Source organism: Trichomonascus vanleenenianus, assembly GCF_965637985.1.
Source record: "Trichomonascus vanleenenianus strain CLIB 3782 genome assembly, contig: TRVA0_043S, whole genome shotgun sequence".
Taxonomy (NCBI): domain Eukaryota; kingdom Fungi; phylum Ascomycota; class Dipodascomycetes; order Dipodascales; family Trichomonascaceae; genus Blastobotrys; species Blastobotrys vanleenenianus.
Window position 1 is genome coordinate 96,127 of NW_027481844.1, and position 21,593 is coordinate 117,719.

At 49.8% G+C, this 21,593-nt stretch overlaps 7 protein-coding genes across 7 annotated transcripts; 3 read left to right on the plus strand and 4 right to left on the minus strand.

Annotated features, from left to right (window-relative positions):
* Window positions 1-861: 861 nt before the first annotated feature.
* Window positions 862-3,465, minus strand: LEC1 (Lec1p; the record flags this gene model as incomplete). Its single annotated transcript, XM_076686764.1, has 1 exon — window positions 862-3,465. One exon carries the CDS (start codon window positions 3,463-3,465, stop codon window positions 862-864), a length of 2,604 nt encoding a protein of 867 aa, XP_076539029.1.
* Window positions 3,466-3,733: 268 nt separating this feature from the next.
* Window positions 3,734-4,390, minus strand: TRVA0_043S00892 (uncharacterized protein; the record flags this gene model as incomplete). The annotated part of the gene is made up of 2 exons (XM_076686765.1): window positions 3,734-3,772; window positions 3,824-4,390. The coding sequence occupies 2 exons, from the start codon at window positions 4,388-4,390 to the stop codon at window positions 3,734-3,736; spliced, it is 606 nt and encodes a 201-aa protein (XP_076539030.1).
* A 1,275-nt stretch (window positions 4,391-5,665) lies between these two features.
* TRVA0_043S00914 (uncharacterized protein) lies at window positions 5,666-6,841 on the plus strand (the record flags this gene model as incomplete). Its single annotated transcript, XM_076686766.1, has 1 exon — window positions 5,666-6,841. The coding sequence occupies one exon, from the start codon at window positions 5,666-5,668 to the stop codon at window positions 6,839-6,841; it is 1,176 nt and encodes a 391-aa protein (XP_076539031.1).
* Window positions 6,842-6,999: 158 nt separating this feature from the next.
* TPT1 (tRNA 2'-phosphotransferase) lies at window positions 7,000-7,793 on the minus strand (the record flags this gene model as incomplete). Its single annotated transcript, XM_076686767.1, has 3 exons — window positions 7,000-7,435; window positions 7,485-7,558; window positions 7,611-7,793. The coding sequence occupies 3 exons, from the start codon at window positions 7,791-7,793 to the stop codon at window positions 7,000-7,002; spliced, it is 693 nt and encodes a 230-aa protein (XP_076539032.1).
* Window positions 7,794-8,836: 1,043 nt separating this feature from the next.
* SNF2 (transcription regulatory protein Snf2p) lies at window positions 8,837-12,864 on the plus strand (the record flags this gene model as incomplete). The annotated part of the gene is made up of 2 exons (XM_076686768.1): window positions 8,837-9,037; window positions 9,103-12,864. 2 exons carry the CDS (start codon window positions 8,837-8,839, stop codon window positions 12,862-12,864), a joined length of 3,963 nt encoding a protein of 1,320 aa, XP_076539033.1.
* Window positions 12,865-13,893: 1,029 nt separating this feature from the next.
* Window positions 13,894-18,252, plus strand: SYT1 (Arf family guanine nucleotide exchange factor SYT1; the record flags this gene model as incomplete). Its single annotated transcript, XM_076686769.1, has 2 exons — window positions 13,894-16,080; window positions 16,132-18,252. The coding sequence occupies 2 exons, from the start codon at window positions 13,894-13,896 to the stop codon at window positions 18,250-18,252; spliced, it is 4,308 nt and encodes a 1,435-aa protein (XP_076539034.1).
* Window positions 18,253-19,072: 820 nt separating this feature from the next.
* TRVA0_043S01002 (uncharacterized protein) lies at window positions 19,073-21,266 on the minus strand (the record flags this gene model as incomplete). The annotated part of the gene is made up of 2 exons (XM_076686770.1): window positions 19,073-20,547; window positions 21,248-21,266. The coding sequence occupies 2 exons, from the start codon at window positions 21,264-21,266 to the stop codon at window positions 19,073-19,075; spliced, it is 1,494 nt and encodes a 497-aa protein (XP_076539035.1).
* Window positions 21,267-21,593: the final 327 nt, after the last annotated feature.

Sequence of the window (21,593 nt, forward strand, 5' to 3'; positions counted from 1 at the left end):
GAGGTAGTACGTTACAGGGCCCTGAAATTCTGGTACATGATGTGTACTTACCTTACCCTTACGCTTCTAACAACTCATTGTTCAAGACTGTCTTTCTTTGCAAAAATCAGTCTCGGTCGGACTTGGGTAATTGCCTAGTAAGTAAAGAGATACCGTATCTCCGACCAGTTTGTTCTATACACTCGTCTAAGCCAGCCGCTTAAGACCTGCCCAGTGTTGCGTCGTGGCGGGTACGTTCAGCGGAAGCCGCCCGATGGCAAGTCGCTCAATCCGCAATGCCACAAACAGGTTTGAAAATTTGGCTCAGCCATCACGAAACCGTTAGATGATACCTTGAAACGTTTATTAACTGCGAAAAAAAAATGCCAAGGCAACCATACTTGATGATCACCTCGAGTCCATCTCGTACTACTCTGTGGTATCCCAAATTTAATTTAACTGACTAAACTACCCAGTTTGATATGCTATCTGGATTATGGCGAGAAGCGTTTTTTACAATACTACACTTTTTATCAAGCCATCCCGAGCTTTGCTCCGAGCATGACGTTCACAATGTTCATTTATGGAAGGTAGTTAACGTCTAGAATCACCGGAGATATGCAGTATGTTACCCCTAGGGACTAGTGGACCAATCGGATAATCATTAAACTGTGTGTCTCTCAAATTTTTTTTCAAAACACTAGTGTGTATCGCGAAGATACTGATACAGTAAATGAAGTTTATCAGCTATGACGTAGCAGTGCAGTGTAAAATTATCCGAGACTGACCTTGAAATGTCTCAGAACATCTTCATCACTTCAACTTCATCATCGCCTGTACATATCTAAACATTCCCAGGGGGGAAAGGCATAATATCATCATCTACATGAGTGCCTTACATAGCTCCTTATGGAAGAGCGGAAGCAACTTCTTCGTCTCATGCACCACGGGTCGTTTCGGCGCCTTCGTTTGGCTCGCAATCTTCTTCATCAGCTCCCGTTTGCGCCGTTCCTGCTCAACGGGACTCAGATTCTCAAACAGTATCTGCTCGCGTCCCTGAACCGAAGTATCAAACACTTCCAGGTCGTCCTGTTCCTCCATCTCGTCCTGGAACTCGGCAAGGTCCTCATTGTCTAGGCCAAAGTCGTTGCCCTCAATGGCTCCCGCAGGCATGGCCTCAGACCAGTCCTGTTGGCTCGCTGGCGTGCTCGACTTTTCCTGTAGCTTTTTATCGCGCCATTCGCGTCTGTCCTTGACCCATTGAATAATCGCATCCATCTCCTTGATGATCTCCTGCGTGTCGACCGACTCGCTCTCCTGTGCTTCAACATATATGCCAAACAGGTCTATAGCAGTGCCGTTGCCCTGGCGCAGGAACTCTATAAGCCCACTGATCCAGTTCATGAGTTCTGTAAACAAGCCATCGTCGTTGTGGTAGACTTGGTGGATGAACTTGAACACGCTCTCCTGGTGTTTCGTGCACAGTGCGATAAACGTCTCGACAAGCTGGTTTGGGTCGCTCGACGCGACATTGTGCTCCGACTTGTCAACGACCTTGATCAAGTCGCTCATAAACGCCTCAAAGTCGCCCACCGACTCATGTACATTAGCAGACTTGAACACCTTGATCAGCGGCGCGTAAAACACGGTGACAAGCTCTTTAATTAGCTTCACCGTCACGTCGTCTCCCCAAAACTCCTGGATCTTATCCTTGTCCCGCTTTCGCACCTCGAGCCTGAAGTACTCCTTGAGAGCCGAAAAGTTATCTACAGCATCGTTGTCCTCCTCACCGCCGTGGTCGACCGCATGGTTCCACGCCGCATGCCACTTCCTCACTAGTTCACGCGTCGCGGGAGCAACCCGGACTCCCATAAGCTCGCCGCAGTCGAAAAGGGCACACGCGATATCAACGTCACTGTGCGCCGCATACTCGCGAACCTGCGCCCGGGCATCTGTTGGTGAAGTACAATATGCATGGATCACCGCTATAATGTCAGGGTAGTTGAACTTCTTGCGCATCTCGACTAGCAGCCGCTCCTGGGCCTTGATGTCATCATTAAGCACGATCCAGAAAATATTCTGCAACAGCGATCGCTTGCCAAACGGCTGAGCCAGGAAAAGGTCCGTCATGCCCTTCATCATGGCCACGGGGTTCGAGTACCGCAGTATGCCCTTGAGGATCGTGTACGGCATGAGCCCGTGGATGCGCTTGATCTGCGAGTAGAACTCGGGCGACGAGTCCTCGGCAACAAACATGTGGTACAGCGTGGCCGAGAACTCAATGACGGCCCACTCAATGAACTTTTGGAACTTGGGCGACAGCTCCGAAATGCTGTTTTTTTCCTTGATCTCCATGAACATGCGCCGTAGGCCGTCCCGCTGGACCACCTCGGCCTTGAACTCGCTAATGTAGCCTTCCAGCTTACGCGCCCGCTCGGTTGCAATCTCAAAGAACTTGAGCTGGTGCTCAAGACGGATGAGATCCAGCTTCTTGCGCTGTTGTATGTCGTAGATCTCGTCCTTGCTTAGCTTGTGGAGCCGGTCTCTGAATAGGAACTCGAGGAACGTCTGGTTCCGCGCCACTTGCGGAATTCGTAGCAGCTCGCGAAGGTATCCTCTTAGCGTCGTCCGTTGCCGCTCCCGCTTAAGCATTGGCGGTTTGGGCGTTTTATAAAATTTGTCGCTTATCCTTTCGCTAATGGATCTTGTTTCGGACTTTTCGTCGTCATCGTCTTCGTAGTAGTCTTCTGCATCATCGGCGTCCTCGCTAGCGAAAAACGACGAAACCGCAGTTGACGTCTTGTTCTTAGAAGGTAGCCGCGGCAGCGTCTTCCCCGGGAACTCTTTGCGCAGTTTCTTGTCCAGCTCTTTAAACTCGCTGTACTTGCGCGCAACATGCACTACTGGCGAGTCTTTGAGATCGCCCATTTCAGTCCGCACTATGAACTCGGCCGTCTGCTCGTACAAAAACCCTCGTCTAGTTGAAGCAAACCTGACACCGCATACGTTGACATTGTATCCGTTGATGAACTCCGTCGACAGAGATTGGGTCACTATACTCTTAGATACATCCTGGATGCCACGGTCGGCAACGTTCTCAATCTTTGCATTCTTCTCATTGCGCGTGGTCTGTAGGCCCGATGCAGTATAGAGCAGGACCATTTTCTTGATCCGCTCGCCTATCTTACGCCGCTTGGTCTCTTCCGTCCGATCGACGGAAGACGAGATGTCCTTCCGGGCAAACTCCTCCAAGAACTGCTGGACGCGGCAGCCCCAGAACTCCTTCTCGTCTACATCAGATACAAAAGGAAATGTTACCACACAGTTACGGAGCATGTAGCCAAGAATTGGAAAGGTCCCTTCGTAGTTGTTGCTGTTAGTGAACGGTGATCCGAGAGCGCCGACATTCTTGAAATCCCCCATTCGCAGCACTTCATCTTCGACTTCCAATCTGAGCAGCTCTCTTTTGAGGTAATGCTCGTGCATTAACGAAAAGGGCGATTCCTCATCGTTTGGTGTACTCATGGCCTCTCTATCTATTAAAAAGCAGGATTGGCAAGAAAGTATGAGGCGGAGTTATCGTGTCTTCGGCGCACGTTGGGAGACGCCCCCCATATGATACGCTAAGACATGTAAAGCTTGCCATTGCGGTGCACTTTGCTGGTTGGACCAATTCGAAACTTTGGAATACATGGGAATGAATAGTTCAAAGTCTTTCGAATTCGAAACTTTGGAATACATGGTGATGAATAGTTCAATGTCTGTCGAATGTCCGTCGCAAAGGCTCAGCTCCCTAAATAGTGTTGGGTTAGTAAACCAATATAAAAAAAAGAGTTGAACTTACATCAAGCCATTTGTTGACCTGCAATTCAAAGGCTTTCATGTCCTCCAAGTCTTCTTTAAGCGATTTGGTATCCTGAAGCAGCATCTTCCTAGTCTCATTGAGTTTGGTCTTCTGCTGGAACAATTCCAATCGCTTCTCTTCCTCGTCTCTCAATCGAGCCAGAGTCAATTCGTGGTCATCAAGGTCCTTGTGCTCGGGATGCTCAGCCAAGAATTCCTCGACGGGAATCAGATCCAATGTTTCGTGCTTAGCCTCGTAGTTTTCACACCGTTCTATCTCGGTCCGGAGGTGTTTATGCTGGTAGGTGATATTCTGAATGTCGAGCTTCTTGCTGTCCACTTCTAATTTACGTGTGTTGGTATCTTCTTTCAGGCTTTTCACTGCATTCTGGGCCTCTCGATTATACTGCCGGAGCAACACGACCTGTGTCATAAGCTCTCGCTTGACGTCGCTCGTCGCACCTTCTTCGAGTAAGCTGTTGCATAGCTGTTTTAGGCTTCTACTCAACTGCAGAGCCTGGTCAATCTTCTCATGGTAGTCTCTTGAATTAGAAGAATCTTGTGTCATGATTTCCTCTTGGCAGCTAGCTATTGTAGTTAGTGTAGGTGCGGAATCTCAATAGTGAAAATTGAGGCTACACATCCGTCGCCGGAACTCCGCTTCTAGCAGTAGCGCCGCTGTTCTATACAGCCCCGTTTCACCAACGTCTCAAATCGAAGTACTACATCATGAAGATGAAGTTTTCCATCACGTCTTTCTTGAAGGGTGTGTAGCGGAATGCGATACAGTAGATCTTTGTGCTGTATACTCGTGAAGGTCACTTCGTCTTGGCGGTAATCATGCGGCTCGGGTAACCTCGAAGCTGATCTCGCTGTACTGCTACTCATCCCTGTTATTATGCCAGTGGTTATGTTTCCTGGGGGGCCAGCCCCCCAGACCCCCCTTAGCACCGCTTCGCGGTGGGCCAGCAGAGATAGTGTACTACTGGGGGGTTTGGGGGGCAGAGCCCCCCTACTACGGGGTCTGGGGCAGAGCCCCAGTGCTAGTGGTTACTACAGTACTGTACGCGTCAATGGTAATATACGGCCTCCCCTGACAAAGTTTCGCGCATATAATGAATTGTAAGCACATTTCAGTACGGCCGTTGGCCCAGTACAGTTAATCGTGCTCAGATCTGCTTAGAAGGGCCTAGACCGCCTCCCCCTCCCCTGCAAGTGCCCAATAGTTCGTTTCGCTTCGCATAAACGTTTCAGAAATCACAAAGCCAAGGCCGATCATCCACGGAACCGAACAAACTCAACGTCACAGAGTCTGTACACTTTCCAAGCTTCGATACAGACTCGAATCGGCTCACGGCTAACGATTCAATGGGGCGTCTAGTGGCCGACATTTATTTGAGTAGATGATGGCGCACGCGGGCAGATTAAGGGCGGGCCCCTTGCATAACGGACTCTTCTATTGGCCTAATCGAGTAATTTCCACACAGATTTTTTCGGAGAGTTGCTACTGAAGATCATCCCGTGCCCGATACCAAGGAACCGTACGGCCCTTACTGACGATTCATACCGTTGGCATAAAGACGACCTCAGTGGATATAGACTATTTAGTACTTGCCTTGTACGTAGGTAGTACAAAACTCAAGTGGAGGAATAAAACAATCTAAGATTGCTAGAAGACCCATTGTTTCGGTTTCGGATATATATGGCACGGGGATATCTAGGGGCACTCTCACATATATGAGCGAAAGTTTGGACCAAAAAAAAAACCTTTCCGGAATCATATATTATAAAGTCGTGCGGTAAATACTAAATTTTTTTTCTTGGCGCTTGAAATATCTCGATAATGGCTACCCGAAACCCGTTTGCCGACCCGCCTAGTGCGGTTGGCCGGTCCAGCCCGGTAGCATTGAATCTTAATTCTAATAATCCATTCAGAGACGCGGTCGGATATCAGGCCAAAAATCCATTCAGAGAAGCAAGCAATGGCGAGAGTGCCGCCACAAAAAAGCGAGAAGCGTTCGTGCCCCTGATATACCAAATTACCCCTGAGAAGAACATCACATACGATACTCCCCAAAACAACTCCATCTATAGCGCAGAGGGCCTGACCAATGCGACCTCGGACAAGATCCGTAGTAGATACCGTAAGAAGAGCTCGACAAAGTCGTCGCGATCATCATCGACAAAGTCGAGTCCGAAAACCGACCATCAGCCGACGCTGTTTGACAAAATTGAGGCGATGCAAATGGGCGTCTTGGCCCCCGCCGCCGCTAAAAGAGATTACCGACAACGGATCTCAGACCCGCGGAGGCTGAGCATGGAATCGCGGCCGCTGTCAATTCCAGACTATGAACTGTCGCACCCGCAGTACCAAGAGCAGGAACTTAAGGCGATATTCGGGCCCGGTGCGTCGGCACGTGCGATGGAGTTTGACCTTAAAGGCGCATCCAAACCGAAGAAATATGATCCATTGAGCCCGATTCCGGCTCAATTCGCTCAGATGCCGCGGCTCGTCGACGAGTCTGTGCCATTCCGTACACTCGTCATGTATTCCCTAGATCCTGATCTTTCAAAGGGGTTCCCCAGTTGTTTCCCACTATGTCTCATGTCACATAGCGTCACGATGAAGGACTGGAAGCAGTTCGTGGAGGATACTTGCTATAGCTATAGTTCCCCGCGAGGGTCACTCTCTGCAGACAGCGAGGAACAGGATCCTCCGGCAACGACTACAATTCGCCGGACAAAAACGCTGCTTCGGCATATCAAGCCGTCCAAGCCATCGATTAAACGTAGCACCGGCCCTAACGAAGGATCTCTCAAGCATGCGCAGGAGTTAGTGGCGCAGTGGAACACGCATTTCTTCAATGCTAGGAAGGTCCACGTCACGTTGCAGAGCCCAAAGGAAGCGGACGACTACGCTACTTTCATATCACGCGAGCACCATCTCACCGCGTCGTCCCATTCAAAATGGTACCAGAAGAGCAGCGATAAGCCGCGATTGCTAATCTTTTCTCTGTAGTTTTATATTGTGCTATATTTGTTACTAGGTAGCGCTATACTTCTTCGAATGGTTGCGAGCCCTTCTAACTGGGACGTCTTGAATAGTTATTAGTAATAAGCTTCAAATTAAAACTTGGTGAATAATCCTTCGAGTAAGGATTGTTGAGTAAACAGTGATCACATGTAGGCGACTCCTTTTCTATCTTCGACCTTGGCAAAAAGGTCAATAGGAATAAGCCCATTTGCGTCACCAGCCGTCAGAATGACTCCATTCTCAGATAGGAAAAACTCAATGCCTTTAGCAAGAGCCTTTTCCACATCAATGTAGATGAATAGATTGGAACTTGCTCTTGATCCGCTGATGACACCATCCTCGCCAGGCTTGCCCGCAGCAAAGTGTATATGGTTTCTCTTCATTCTAGAGAGCCCGCCAGCTTGCTTTATCAGTTCCCATTTGTTGGTGTAGGTGCCATGAACAACAGCTTTTGGAAAGTCCTCCACTTTCTTTAGTGGCTTCATTTCGACATCGACCTTGACGGAATGTCCCTGGTTCGCTCTAATGTACCAAAGTGGCATATTAGTTTCCTCATTGAGTCGCTCCATCAACGCAAACCTAATCATTAGTTGGATCTGTTCGGACATCTCTGGACCAGGGTACTCACCTCTTCTTGTCGTTAGTATCCACGATATGGCTGATTTGGTCGAAAGTAACGCCTTTGAACCGTGGGTTATTCAGCTATTTGGCAATTAGTCAAATCTGTCTGTTAAAATATGCTTGATCTACCCACCAGATCATTCACTGCGACATATCCGTCTTCTCCAATAGCGATTCCTTCTTTCTTCGCGCCGTGACGTAAAATATAGCTTAGTCCTTTGGATAGCTTAACATCTGGTGAATCATTAGGCCTTCCACCACCTTTTCTGACCCTCTTTTTTCCATCACTGTTAATACTATTCTGCTGGCTACTCATCTTCTGCCTTGCCGTAAATCTTTTGGCAACTGAAGACAATATGCAGGTCTTCGTGCTGAAATATGCTATGAGAAGCCTCAGGAACTATTGAAGTACCTGAGTACTCACCAACTATTCAATTATTTTAACCATTATACAGAGCTCCAAGGGTAATTCTCTGTAGCCAATTGATGCTGAATAGCCAATCCAGATATATATATATATATATTTTCCGTTACTTCCTTTTTAGCACAGTTTATATATCTGTCCTGAACCACTAGTGTATGTTCCCAAATCTACGCCTGCCTGTCGCTATCGCATATTTAATTCGCTATTGTGGAGAAATCGTGGCGACCTTTAGCAAAACTTATAATCACCACAATCAGATGTAAATTTTCAGCATAACATATATACTATCTTACATGGCCATTGCGTCAAGAATCAATGAGCTACTCGTGTATACCCCGGCAAGCGACACAACCTGCTATGCAGCTAGACTACAGGGGACTTCTCTTAGATGGCATTTCATAAAAGCCGGCATTACGCCTGATCCTGCGCTCTCACTGAGTGCTCTCTAATCCCTTAGCCATAGCCATCACCACTCACATTCGACTTTAAAACACGATTGCCTCCCGACCACCTTGCGCCAGCTATAGGCTGGCGACAACCGTCATGCATCCACTGAGCACAAAATATGGTCAAGTTACGTGCGGCTCTATTAAGTTAAGCTTTGGCGGTAGCTCCCAACGCGCGCGCAGGCGGAGGGACCGAACAACAAGAAAAAAAAGTGGCCACGGAGGGGCTGTTCCCTTTCTCTCCCAACCACTTTTGCCTTCATTGCCCGATTGAACTCATTGCCATTTGCAAAAAAATCTTTGTGAGAGTTTGAGCGCCGAAAGGTTGGTTTTTGAATTCGAACGCGTCGACAAAAAGTGCAAAGGAGTGCAGAAGCCAGTCCACCGCGAACCCCCCCCCAACCACGAAGCGCGAAAAATCACAACCAGTTGGGAAAAACAGAAATATTAATTGGAACCCTGCGGCGCTTTTAAATTAAAAACGCCAAAATGACGACGCAGATGAACGGTACGCCAGGTACCAAGAACGTCGCGACGCCACTGCGCGATACGTCTGGTGGCTTCCGTCCAACGCCCATGGGCTTGTCGCCGACCCTGGGCGTTGTGGCGAAGCCCCAGCCTATTGTCAACGCGCCTCTAACCGAGTCGATGCTGCCGACGTCGCAACAGCAGGTCAAACTGCTCCTCATGGTACGTTTATTTTATTTAAAAAAGGTGTTGTTGTTGTTGGAGTATGCTAACTGATGTATGTCTAGAGATATAATGCTTTGAAGAACATGGGCGCGACTGAAGACAAGCACGCTGAGTTCCACGAGATTTCTCGCGTGTTGCGGGAGATGTCCCGGCGCCAGAAGGCCTATGTCCAGCGAACAGAAGAACTAAGGGCCGTCCGAGTAGAGCAGCCCAAGGATGAGGATCTGCTGCGTGCCCAGGTGCACTCTTACAAGCTCCTGTCGCGAAACCTGGACGTTCCGGCCCATATCCAGGCGACTCTGCTCGATTCGATTAGCTACAACTACCCCGAGGAGCGGTACGCGAAGAAGGAGGCCGAGGGACCCGAAGAGCTCGATCTCACCAATTTTAGCAAGCGGGCTGTAGGAGCCAACCTCCGGCAGAAGACGATTCTGCCCGAGAACAGCGCGGTTGGCAGCGTAGCAGAGGCGATCGTGAGGAACAGGCTGACGCAACGACTGGTCGAGCTCGAGTGTCTTCCTGCGAACCTCGGTACGTTCAGCCACAGCTCGCTGGAGATGATTGCCAGCGACCAAATTGGCGAAAACGACGACAAACTCAAGCTTAGGGCACTCATCGAGCTCAAGAGCTTGAGATTGCTGACGAAGCAGAAGTCGCTGCGGCAGAAGATTGTCTACAACCTTGCCAACAAGTCAGACAACCGTACGCAGTCGATGATCTTGCGGTCTGCGCACCGGCTGACTCGAATCCACACTCCACAGGAGCTCCGGCTTACTGAAGAGCTCGAGAAGCGCCAGCGGGAGGCCCGGGAGCGACGGGAGCACGAGAAGCGGATGCAGAAGATCAACACTGTGCTCAAGCACTCCGAGGAAGTGTACCAGTCCAAGAGGCTGCGTACAGTCAAGTTCTCCAACCTGGGGCGAATGGTCATGGCCACTCACTCGCAGACTGAAAAGGAAGAGTCGAAGCGTGCCGAGCGAACTGCGAAACAGCGTCTCCAGGCGTTGCGAGCTAACGATGAGGACGCGTACATTCGATTGCTTGACCAGACGAAGGATACTCGAATCACGCACTTGCTGAAGCAGACGAACAACTTCTTGAAGTCGCTGTCTGCTGCAGTCAAGGTTCAGCAGCAGGATGCAGGCGTTATTATGGACACAGAAGAAACGGACGAGAATGTCGACTACTACGAGGTTGCTCACCGAATGAAGGAGGAGGTGACCAAGCAGCCGAACATGCTTGTTGGAGGCACTCTCAAGGAGTACCAGGTCAAGGGTCTCCAGTGGATGGTGTCTCTTTACAACAACAACCTCAATGGTATTCTTGCCGACGAGATGGGTCTGGGCAAGACTATTCAGTCTATCTCGCTCATTACCTACCTTATTGAGAAGAAGCAGCAGCCCGGGCCCTACTTGGTTATTGTGCCGCTGTCTACGCTGACCAATTGGAACCTCGAGTTTGACAAGTGGGCGCCCACCGTCAAGCGAGTCGTGTACAAGGGCCCGCCAAACGCGCGAAAAGCCCAACAGGGCATCATTCGATCAGGCGACTTCCAGGTGTTATTGACTACTTATGAGTACATCATCAAAGACAGGCCATTGTTGAGCAAAATCAAGTGGACGCACATGATTATTGACGAGGGTCACCGTATGAAGAACACCCAGTCCAAGCTCTCGTCCACGCTGACGCAGTACTACTACTCGCGACACCGACTCATTCTCACTGGTACACCGCTGCAGAATAACCTGCCAGAGCTGTGGGCGCTACTCAACTTTGTGCTACCCAAGATTTTCAACTCGGTCAAGACGTTTGATGAGTGGTTCAACACACCATTTGCCAACGCCGGTGGCTCGGACCGAATGGAGCTGACTGAGGAAGAGACGCTTCTTATCATTCGACGTCTGCACAAGGTCCTGCGGCCATTCTTGCTGCGTCGACTCAAGAAGGATGTCGAGAAAGATCTGCCAGACAAGGTTGAGAAGGTCATCAAGTGCCAGATGTCTGCCCTGCAGGCGAAACTCTACGACCAGATGCTGAAGCACAACGTTTTGTTCATTGGCGAGAACGAGAAGTCGAAGAATTCTGTCAAGGGTCTCAACAACAAGGTCATGCAACTGCGAAAGATCTGCAATCATCCGTTTGTGTTTGAGGAGGTTGAGAACATGGTGAACCCAAGCCGGTCCAACACTGACGACTTGTGGCGAGTAGCGGGAAAGTTTGAGCTGCTGGATCGAATCCTGCCCAAGTTCCAGGCCACGGGGCATCGAGTGCTCATGTTCTTCCAGATGACCCAGATTATGGACATTATGGAGGACTATCTGCGGTTCCGAGGGATGCAGTACCTGCGGCTTGATGGTGCTACCAAGGCGGACGATCGGTCCAACCTGCTCAAGCTGTTCAATGCCGAGAACTCGCCGTACTTTGCGTTCTTGCTGTCTACCAGAGCCGGTGGTCTGGGTCTCAATCTGCAGACTGCCGATACCGTTATCATCTACGACACGGACTGGAATCCTCACCAGGATTTGCAGGCGCAGGATCGAGCCCATCGAATTGGCCAGACCAAGGAGGTGCGTATCCTGCGGCTAATCACGCAGAACAGTGTCGAAGAGAACATTCTTGAGCGAGCACATGCAAAGCTTGAGATTGACGGCAAGGTCATCCAGGCCGGCAAGTTTGATAACAAGAGTACGTCGGAAGAGCAGGAGGCATTCCTGAGATCGCTTCTGGAGGCCGAGGAGAACAAGCGAAGCCAAAAGAATGATGACGAGGATATGGATGACGATGAACTCAACGATATTCTTGCTCGAAACGACGATGAGTTTGAACTGTTTAGACAGTTTGACGCAGAACGGCGGGCCACTGATCTGTACGGTAAGAACAAGGGGAAGGATCGACTGCTGGGCTATGACGAGCTTCCGGAAGAGTACAAGCAGGATATCACGCAGCATCTCCAGAAGGAAACTGAGGATATGATTCTTGGTCGAGGCGCGCGAGAGCGAAAGAGGGTTATGTACGATGACGGGCTCACCGAGGAGCAGTGGCTTGATGCGGTTGACAATGATGAAGATACCATTGAGGCTGCCATTGCGAGGAAGCAGGCGCGAAGCGCTCGGCGAGCTGCCCGAAAGATTGAAGTGCTTGAGGGCGACGACAAGGAGAGGTCTGAGGAGCCTGGCGCAGCTTCAGATAACGAGGATACTAATAATAACGTCGTTGAGGAGGAGGAGGAGGAGGAGACTATGAAGCCGGCAGAAAACGGAATTGAAGAGGAGCTGTCGTTAGGCAAGAGAAAACGAACTAGAAGGAGCACTGCAGGTGTGGTGGCAGAGGATGGTATTGAGGAGACTCCGCGTCCCGGAAAGCGAAACGCTGGGCGAAAGAGCCAGGGGCCGGCGCCGTCGATTGATGATCTTGATGTTGAAAAGGTTGGCAATGACATCTACGAAGCGGTTGTTGAGGCCCAGGATGAGACTGGTCGTGGCAGAGCCGAGCTCTTCCTTGAGCTGCCGTCAAAGGACTTGTACCCAGACTACTACCAGCTGATCGCCAACCCGATTGCTCTCGATATGATTGACACGAAGTTCAAGGAGGGCCATTATAAGTCTGTTCTTGAGCTCAGGCAGGACTATGATACGATGTTCAGCAATGCCATGACGTACAATGAACAGGGATCGATCGTTTACGAGGATGCTTTTGAGCTTGGCAAGGTTGTTCAGAATGTTATTGACTCTGCGCAGCGGCAGTCTCAACAGGCCGCCCAGCCAACGCCTAAGAGCGAATCGAAAAAGCGAAAGAAGCTGAAGCTTACGGTTAATGGGAGCTAACAAAAAACATATCGCATAAAAAGTCTTAATTTATTTATATCTGTGTGTTTTATTTTAATCTGTCAATTGATCCAAGCGTAACTACGACAGTATCATCAACGGTACGCTTTTACCACGTTTCCCGGCTACGCCGTGTAGCAACAGAATCGGGAAGATAATAATCTATAAAAAACTTTGCTGAACTGATCAACGAATAGTCTTATTTACTCCATTGTATCATACACTTCGAAAACTACAGGATTTAGGGGCAGTTGGCCTATTTAGAGACCGTTGGGTGAGACGTCAGCATTGTGGTCTTCGGACTTCGCATATTGAATAACGTGTCGCAGACCCACAGATCTACCTACAATTTAGAAAATATACAGTCAATTGGTTACGAAACAACCACCAAACACGTCGTACTATGCCAAATTGCCCAGATACCCATTAATACCTTGTTCATGTCAATTCGCTCCAAAGATGAACTCTTTCACTACTATTAAGCACTGCCACAGTGACAGAGATGGCAGAATGTCTCACCTAATATATCCGAATCTTCCAGTTGTGAATACTCTACGTAATTTGTAAATCGCTGTTTGCTCATAATTGTATTACATATAGATCTACTCTACAAATTGAAATATGTACGTTATATAACCGTTCTAACGCATAATACATCGATTAAGGGATGAAAGAAGGCAGTTTTTGGTTTTTGTTTGAGGGGTCTCGCGCGACAATGCGGGAGGCGGCACCATGTACATACGTTACGTTTGGCATTCCGTGCCCGCTGTTTCACCAACCCGACAATACTAGCCATTCGAAACGGGCCATCTGGCAGGACGAAAATCGGTCGCACAACCCCTAGGTATCGCTGGCGATAGATTGTGACAAGCGAAGCGGTTGAGCGAATTGACCGAATTGGCGCGGGATACACACAGAAGGAGGAGCTTTTGGCATATTTCGAAGGGGGGGGGAAAAACACAAGAGTCTCCAAAACGGCATGACTATCGTTTGCGCGCTATAGAGGACTAGAGATAGTACGCGAGAAGTATGCCGCTGGGCCTGAGGAGCAAGAGGAAGCAGTCTACGTCGTTGGACCAGCTGGATTCGAGATCAAATCCGGCGACCCCTGCCCTGTCTGTGTCTCCGTCTTTTGCACATAGCAGCAGCCCCAGCCTGTCGCCGAACCTGACCGACAATGAGCTGTCGCGGCTTTCTACAGACTCGGCGCGTCGGCCGCCGCGGACTTCTATTTCGTCTCCGCGGCTCGGCGGAAGCACGGGCGGCATGTTCAAGGGGAAGCTGTCCCGGAAGCCTACCGAGTCTGAGAGCGCGCAGAAGCCTCTGCCCAAAGCCAAAAAGGCAGAGAAAGGGTCCATGGGGCTGCTTCTCATGCGATTGAGGCATTCCGATGATAAACGGGATGCGGATCGTGACGATGCTGATTATGAGGAAGAAGACGACGAGGATTATGCGTCGGAAGACGAGGAAGACACGCTCCAAGGCGAGACTAGCAGTGAATTAAAGCGCAAATCGGAGAGCGGGAACGATGGTTCTTCTTCAACTGTTCCAGCTGCTGCTCCTAGTACTTCGCTCTTTGCACGGATGAAGCGGCGGAGCAAGAAAGGCATTGAAGCTGAGCATCGTGAAGAAGAAAAGGAAGCAAAAGAAGAAGTGCAAGAACGGGGAGATGAAGAGGAAAACAAGCAAGAAAGCGAGGATGAGCGGCACGGAAAAGCCAATAAGGAAGAGGCTGGGGCTAAAAGTATGGCGATCCCGAAAATCGAACTCGAGGACTTTGAATTGTCCAAGCCACTGCCATTATCTCCGCTAATGCTCAACTTTAACCACAGTGACTCCAGCGACCTCTCGAAACCCCGGGCGGATCAGGATACCGATCAAAATACTAGTACCCAAGGGGAGGAATCCCCGCCAGTAGAAGAGGAAAACCATGTGAGAGAGGGGGACCAACTGAAGGTAGAAGGAAGGCCCCGACGCAGTGGTAGCGGCTCGTCGCATAACAGCGACAAGGGATATAATTCTCCTACTGCTACTGCCGCACCAACAATTGCAGGGACCAGTAATTCGATATCGTCTTCGCTCCGACTACCTCTATCGAGGCTGCGTAAAAAGACGGTTTCTCGGCTGTTTTCCAGCGACAACACTACAGGCGATCTGGAAGACCTCGCTCCACAAAAGTCTTCAGACCAGTCGAATGAGCACGAGAGCTCGTCACAACTGGCATCTGAGTCTAGCGGGGACCTGACGACTGACCCGCAGAGTACCGATGGAGGAGAACAATTACAGTCTTCGGCAACACGCCCATCTCTTCCTAGATCCTTGTCAAGCCAGTCTCAGCGACTCCTCAAATTTACGAGCTCACCCGGGATCATGACTGACAGTATCGAGGATAGCGACATCAAAAACCACAAAAAAACTCAGAGTACAGCTAGCAATGCCTCTACTAAAAGCACGGCCTCGCTGAAAAACAGACCCCGGTCGCGGACGCTGAACTCGTTGTCGGAAATGAGCAATCCAGTATCTCTGGGGGCCGCTGCGACAGCTGCGCTTTCGTACAGTCACACGGGCGGCGGCTTCACATCTCGGCCCTCTTTTACATCCCTCCTTTCGAGCAAGCTCCGCAATTCCTCTATTAACACAGTTTCTACTGCGGGGAGCTCCACTTTGGCGGATAGCGACGCGGCTACTACATTGCCTGGTGTAGCGAGCAGAAAACACTCACCAAGCCCGCGACCGTCCTCGGCCGCAACTAGAGAGGACTGGAATCTGCTGGACCACATGTCGCCTCCGCCGCCTTTAGAGGACGAATCGGACGAGGCGTACCTTGAGCGGATCAAGTCATTGGGGCTGGGAAGCGCGACTGCAGCCATTCTCAGCAAGTCGGAGAGTGAGTTCCATCGTCGACTGCTGCAGCGTTACGTCGACACATTTGAGTTTGAAAACGACCCATTAGATATGGCGCTGCGTAAGTTCCTTATGTATGCCCGACTCCCGCGAGAAACGCAGCAAATTGATAGGGTGCTGGAGTGCTTTGCAAAGACGTACCACAACGCCAACCCTGATATTTACAGTAACGCGGAGAATGCCTATATTGTGGTGTTCTCGCTGATGATTTTGCATACAGATTTCTTCAACAAGAACAACAAGCACAAGATGCAAAAGAGCGACTACTTGCGCAATACCTATGCCAAAGGTGTTCCCAAAGATGTTTTGGAGGTAAGTCTTTTTTTATTCCCCTGGTCTAATTCGGGATACTAACATTGGTAGTGCTTTTACGACAACATCACTTACACGCCATTTATTCACACTGACGAAGATTTTGGACCTCCTGGATCGCGTCCAACGTGGAGTAAGCGCTCTAGCACTTTTGGTCGATCGACAAAGGATATGGTTGATCCGTATACTCTCCTTATCGATTGCAGATTGGACGTTATCCGGCCTAGCTTGGGGGCTGTGCTGCCTCTTGAGAACCCATACAGCTATTTCAAGGTGCCAGACAGTGCGGGGTTCAAACAGCTACGGCAGGAATTTATCGAGGGACCCTATCTCCAGCTGGTATCCCAGCGCTCTCGACCCGAAGCGTTTCTCTCTCCAGACACCACCGCTGATCCTGAGCACAGCGACCCGGGTGTCGTTGACATCAAAGTTGTTAAAATTGGCATTTTGTATAGAAGGGAAGCGCGGCGGATGCTATATTCCAAGTCTACCTGGAAAGAATGGGGCGCGATCCTGACTGCCTCGCAACTATACCTTTTTAAGGACATTGCGTGGCTGAAGAGCTCGGTTTTGTCACAGCAGGTGGATGCAACTGACGTTTCGCTAAATTCGTTGAATGAGCTTCGCCACGACCTGAGAACTATCAAAGTGCCGATAGATGGGTTTCACCCGAGTTCTGTACTCTCAACGGTTGACATGATTGCATTGACGAACTCTTCAAGCCAAGAAGCGAGCAATTCGTTTATCATCGCTGGGCGAGGAGGCGTTCAGGATTGGTTCAAGGCTGGGTCGGACGAAGAGTTGACTGACTGGGTGACAAAGATCAACTTTGCTGCATCGTTCAACACTTACCATGTTGGCATACAACGGCTCGGCAATGTACATGAACTCAACTACTATATGTCTGCTCAATCTAGCAGGCAACCTAGTCGAGTGGCCAGTGCCAACGCAAGCGACGTTGAAGACAACAACAGCAGTGATGACGTTGAGTTGCCTCACCTGCTGGACTTCAGCAATGGGAATAACGACAGCGAAAATGGGCATTCTGAGAATGAAAGTAGTGGTGGCGACTTGACATCGGAAAAACCACTTGCGCTGCAGACCGTCCTCCCGCTAAGACTGTCTCGAGCCGAGGTCAAAAAGCTAGAGGACACCCATGCGTTGCGAATTCAGTTGGTTGATCAGAAGCTGGAGGAGCTCGAGGAGAAGTGTGCTGAAAAAGAAGAGCAGTTAAAGGAGCATATTCGCTCTGCGCAGCATTTGAAGCTTCTTGCGCCCATTCAGCCACGTACCAGAGAAGCCATTATCTTTGCGGCTGGCCGCCTGGCGGCTAAACTCGATTGGCACTGGTTGGACCACCAGAAGCTCCAGTGTTACCGTGACATGTTCGTGATGGAGCGGGATCTTGAAATTGAACTGTGCGAGGACTGTAAGAACCATGTGTTTGAACCAAGCCTAAACACCCAGCGGTCTTTTTCAGACGCATCGTCATTTAACGAGCATGTGCGCATCACTAAGCCTAGCGATACTGCTGCTGCAGAGTCTATTAATTCCGGGTACTCTGCTCTTCTTGGCGGGAACAGCAGCAATGGGGAAAGCGCAGACCAACGGCCGTCTCCATCTTTTCTATCCGCTGTAGATTCGTCGTCAAACCAGTCTCTGTACTATGATGCCGACCTTGCGCCTTCCATCCAACTACCGGCCTCTGCCCCCACGCCTCCTCCGTCCTTCCCTGTTCCACCGCTTCCAGTGAACGAAAAGACCATCACTAACAGCAGCAGCGGCTCCACGGAGAAGGAAGACTTACTTTCACCAGCTTCGCCAGGTACTTCGCCTGTCATCAAAAAGCCATTCCAGTCGTCTTTGAGAGACGGTAAGGGCCTTAAGGTACGCAAGGGCGACGCGAAACCGAAGCGAAACAATTCATCTTCAGTGCATAGATCTGCCTCGCTGATGAGAAAACAGAGCGGCGACTTTACACTGCACGGCAAGAAGTTCAGTGTTGTCGAGGTGAATCCAGAGTTCGCGGCCACTCCAAACCATCAGCGGACCGGCAGCCTCAACTTTTCGTCTTCAAGTTCCGTGGGGCTGCAGAATCCCTCTCTTCTTGAAGAGGCAAGAAGTATAAGCAGCGCCAACTCTGACAGGCGGTCCTCGGCCAATTCGTCCTAGACCTTATTACGCATTTTTTCTTCTTTATTTATTTTGTCACGAATCATGTTATCATGTACATATATATATATTATGTTTACTATGCAAAAAGTCGTTCATTTCCTCATGAGAATGCGTTTCTGGCTTTCTTCTTTTCGTACCAGAGGTCAGTCCTGCTCGACCCTAGGTTTATGATCTTGGGGCACCCATCTCTATCCTTCTCGAGCACAGTACATTCGTAGCAGTAGTAGGCGTCCGATACTCCCTGGTTACCGCAGATGATGCATTTCCCAGCGGCAGTTTTGCCAAAGGCGCACTCGTCACAGATCCTTGCTTTGGTGGTCTGGCGAACAAACGAGTCACATACAGGGCACTTGCCGTCGCACTTTTCGCACAGCCTCCCGACAGTCGTCCCCGGCTGCTTGAGGCACATTATCAGATCAGGATTGTGACGTGACATTATCACTGTATTTTGTTAATGAGATCTATTGATATTTGATCTGATGGGTTTATCTGATTTATCAGTGTCCCCGAAACATGCGTACTGGAGGTGGCGGAGTTCCGGTGGCGCCGCACTCGAAGCGGCGCCACCGTGCGGCTCGTATTCTTCGAGGGCCAGCCCTCGAGCTCCCGTAGTTGGGGGCTCTGCCCCCAAACCCCCGTCGAATCAAGCAGATATCCGCGTAGCGGAGCCCCAGGGGGGGTTTGGGGGGACCAGTACTCCTAGCCGCACGAATCGACGGCAGTATGAAAGAAGAAAACGGATCTAAATTACATCAGAAGGTAAACGGTACAAATATATATGAAACTGTACATATTATGCAATAAATAAAAAGAGCGGCTAGAAATTAGTAGCCTGGTTGTGGCTGTTTCTCCTACTTGGCCCGCTCAGATTATTACTGGTCGGGAAATAAACAGACGTAGTTGGAGAAGTCGGCGATGCGTTACTGAAACTGTTCTCCGACGGGCTCATGTTCTCCTCAATGATGGGAGACACATAATTATTGTTCCCGTAGTTGAACACTGTACCCGCGGTGGTCACGGCCGTGGCCCCTTCCATGGGTACAGCGCCAACAGGAGAGGTCGGGCTCTGGGCCGAAGGAGCAGTGGGGCCCCAGCCTCGATAATTGTGATCTTCCACGCTTTCAGATGGCGCCTCGTTAATGGTGGAGCCCGTTTTAGACAGCCGCGACCCGTTTTCAGACGAGTTGGGATTAAACGTCGAGTCTTCCACCTCTTCGAGCCGCTTCTCCTGCTCTTGGCGGTTCCGTCTGCGTCTGCGAGTCCAGAAGAATAGCACAGCTACTAGCGCCAGTGCGCATACTCCTACTGGGACGGCCACGGCAACTGCCGTCTTTGCGCCGCCGTGAAGCCCGCCTGAGGAAGCTGCATGCAAATCGTTAGTTGTGGGTACGGCTGAAGTGGATGCCGCTTGGCTGGTGGGTTCCGTGACAAATGCAGTGAGTGTGGAGGTGATCGTCACCTTGGTATGATTCTGTTCATCGGTCGACGTGAACACAGTGATTCGCTCAGTAGTCGTACCAGGAGCAAGAGTTGTGGTCGTCGCACTAGAGGAGGTCGTACTAGTGGACGAAGAAGTTACAGACGATGATGACGATGATGAAGTGGCTGTAGTAGAACGGCTTGTTGAGCCCGGTTGGGCCGATGAGGATGTTCGGGATGCATCTGCAGATGAAGTGGACGTTAAAGTTGCAGAGGAGCTAGTTGCAATGCTGCTGGTTGAAGTACTTGAAGTACTCGACGAAGAACTCGAACTAGTCGAATCAGTCGAGCTACTTGAAGTACTTGTAGAACTTGAAGTGCTCGAGGTCGAAGTACTGGTAGTTGGCAGCTGCGTTGAAGATGTACGAGAAGATGTAGTATCCGTCGAAGAGCTTGTGCTCTTGCTGCTAGATGTGGTGCTGCTAGAAGTGGTACTGGTACTGCTGGATGTAGTACTGCTGGATGTGGTGTGGCTGGATGTGGTGCTGCTAGATGAGGTGGTTGAAGTCGTCGGAATTACCTGTGATGATGAAGAAGAGGTAGGCCGAGTAGACGTAGAAGTTACAATAACCGTAGTGGTTCCCGGGTCGGAGGTCGTGGTAGTCGGCTTACTGGTCGAAACGGTTGTCGAGGTGGCTTTCGTCGAGGTGGACGAAGCCTGGATTGAAGACATGACGGAGGTGGACGCCCTCGACGTGCTCGAAGATGTAGATGATGTAGATGATGTAGACGAAACTGGTAGTGAAGTCAACTTTGAAGTTGGAGGGGACGTAACTGTAGCAGAGCTATCGTTCCCGGAATTTCGAGCGACGACTACAAGGCCAAGAGGGGGGTTTTAAAAAAATTGACCCCCCCCCCCCCCAGCGAGTTAGTTGAAACAATCCAAAAAAAAAAAATCAAAGACAAATTTCCGCCGCTAATGTGCTGTGAGGGTGTGATAGTTGCAGTAAATAGGCGGTAATAAGCAGTTCATGATCCAGAAGTGCGGCGGTGCTGCATCACCAGTTAACGGACCACTGTGAGGCTAACGCATGAAGAACGCATACTGCTAAAGTTGATGATACATCAATTTTGCAGGTTGCCCTTCGTGATCCATGATATCCAGCAGTTATATCAAATCGTGATATACCACTCTTCTGGATATACCATGATTCAATAGCTTCCTTTGTGTAGATCATGATATGACAGGTTGCTTCTGTATATGGCAAATCGATCCAGCAGTTCTTTCTGCAAATCGATTCCACAGCACTTCCGTATATATCAAATCATGATACACAACAGCCTTGTAATTGACAAATCGATCCAAGGCTCTTCCATCTATCAAATCGAACAAAGAATGCCTTTGGATTTGACAAAAGAGAAGTCAGATCAACTCGATTCGTAGCCTCTGCCAGGACCATGGAATCCAATAGGTTGCCGGCAGAACTTGCTAGTCGATTCGGTATTGCCTGCAATTTTTCGCCCTCATCAAACAACCGGGGGATATTTTACAGTTTAGCTTTTTATAACTTACGGTGCGGTCTTCCATCCATTCTTCTCTCCCTCTATAGGTAATCGAATACCTTCTTTCTAATGCAAAAATCTTCTTCTAAAATCCCACTACCCGCTGCCTCTACAACTAGTTACTCTAGACTCTCACTGATAGCAGGCTTAATTACTACTTGTTAAGGAACTGTCTAATGCCGGTCACTCAGAGGAGGAAAAAAAAGTCACGAGCAGAAACGGGGTCTTTATAAACCAGCGGCCCGTCGTTCGTTTCAGCAGGATATTCCTACTGGCACAAAAATAAAAACGCTTAGCCGCCTCTCAAGGAGAAGAGTGAATATAAGTAAGTTTGAAGAACTTCAGACATGCGATCT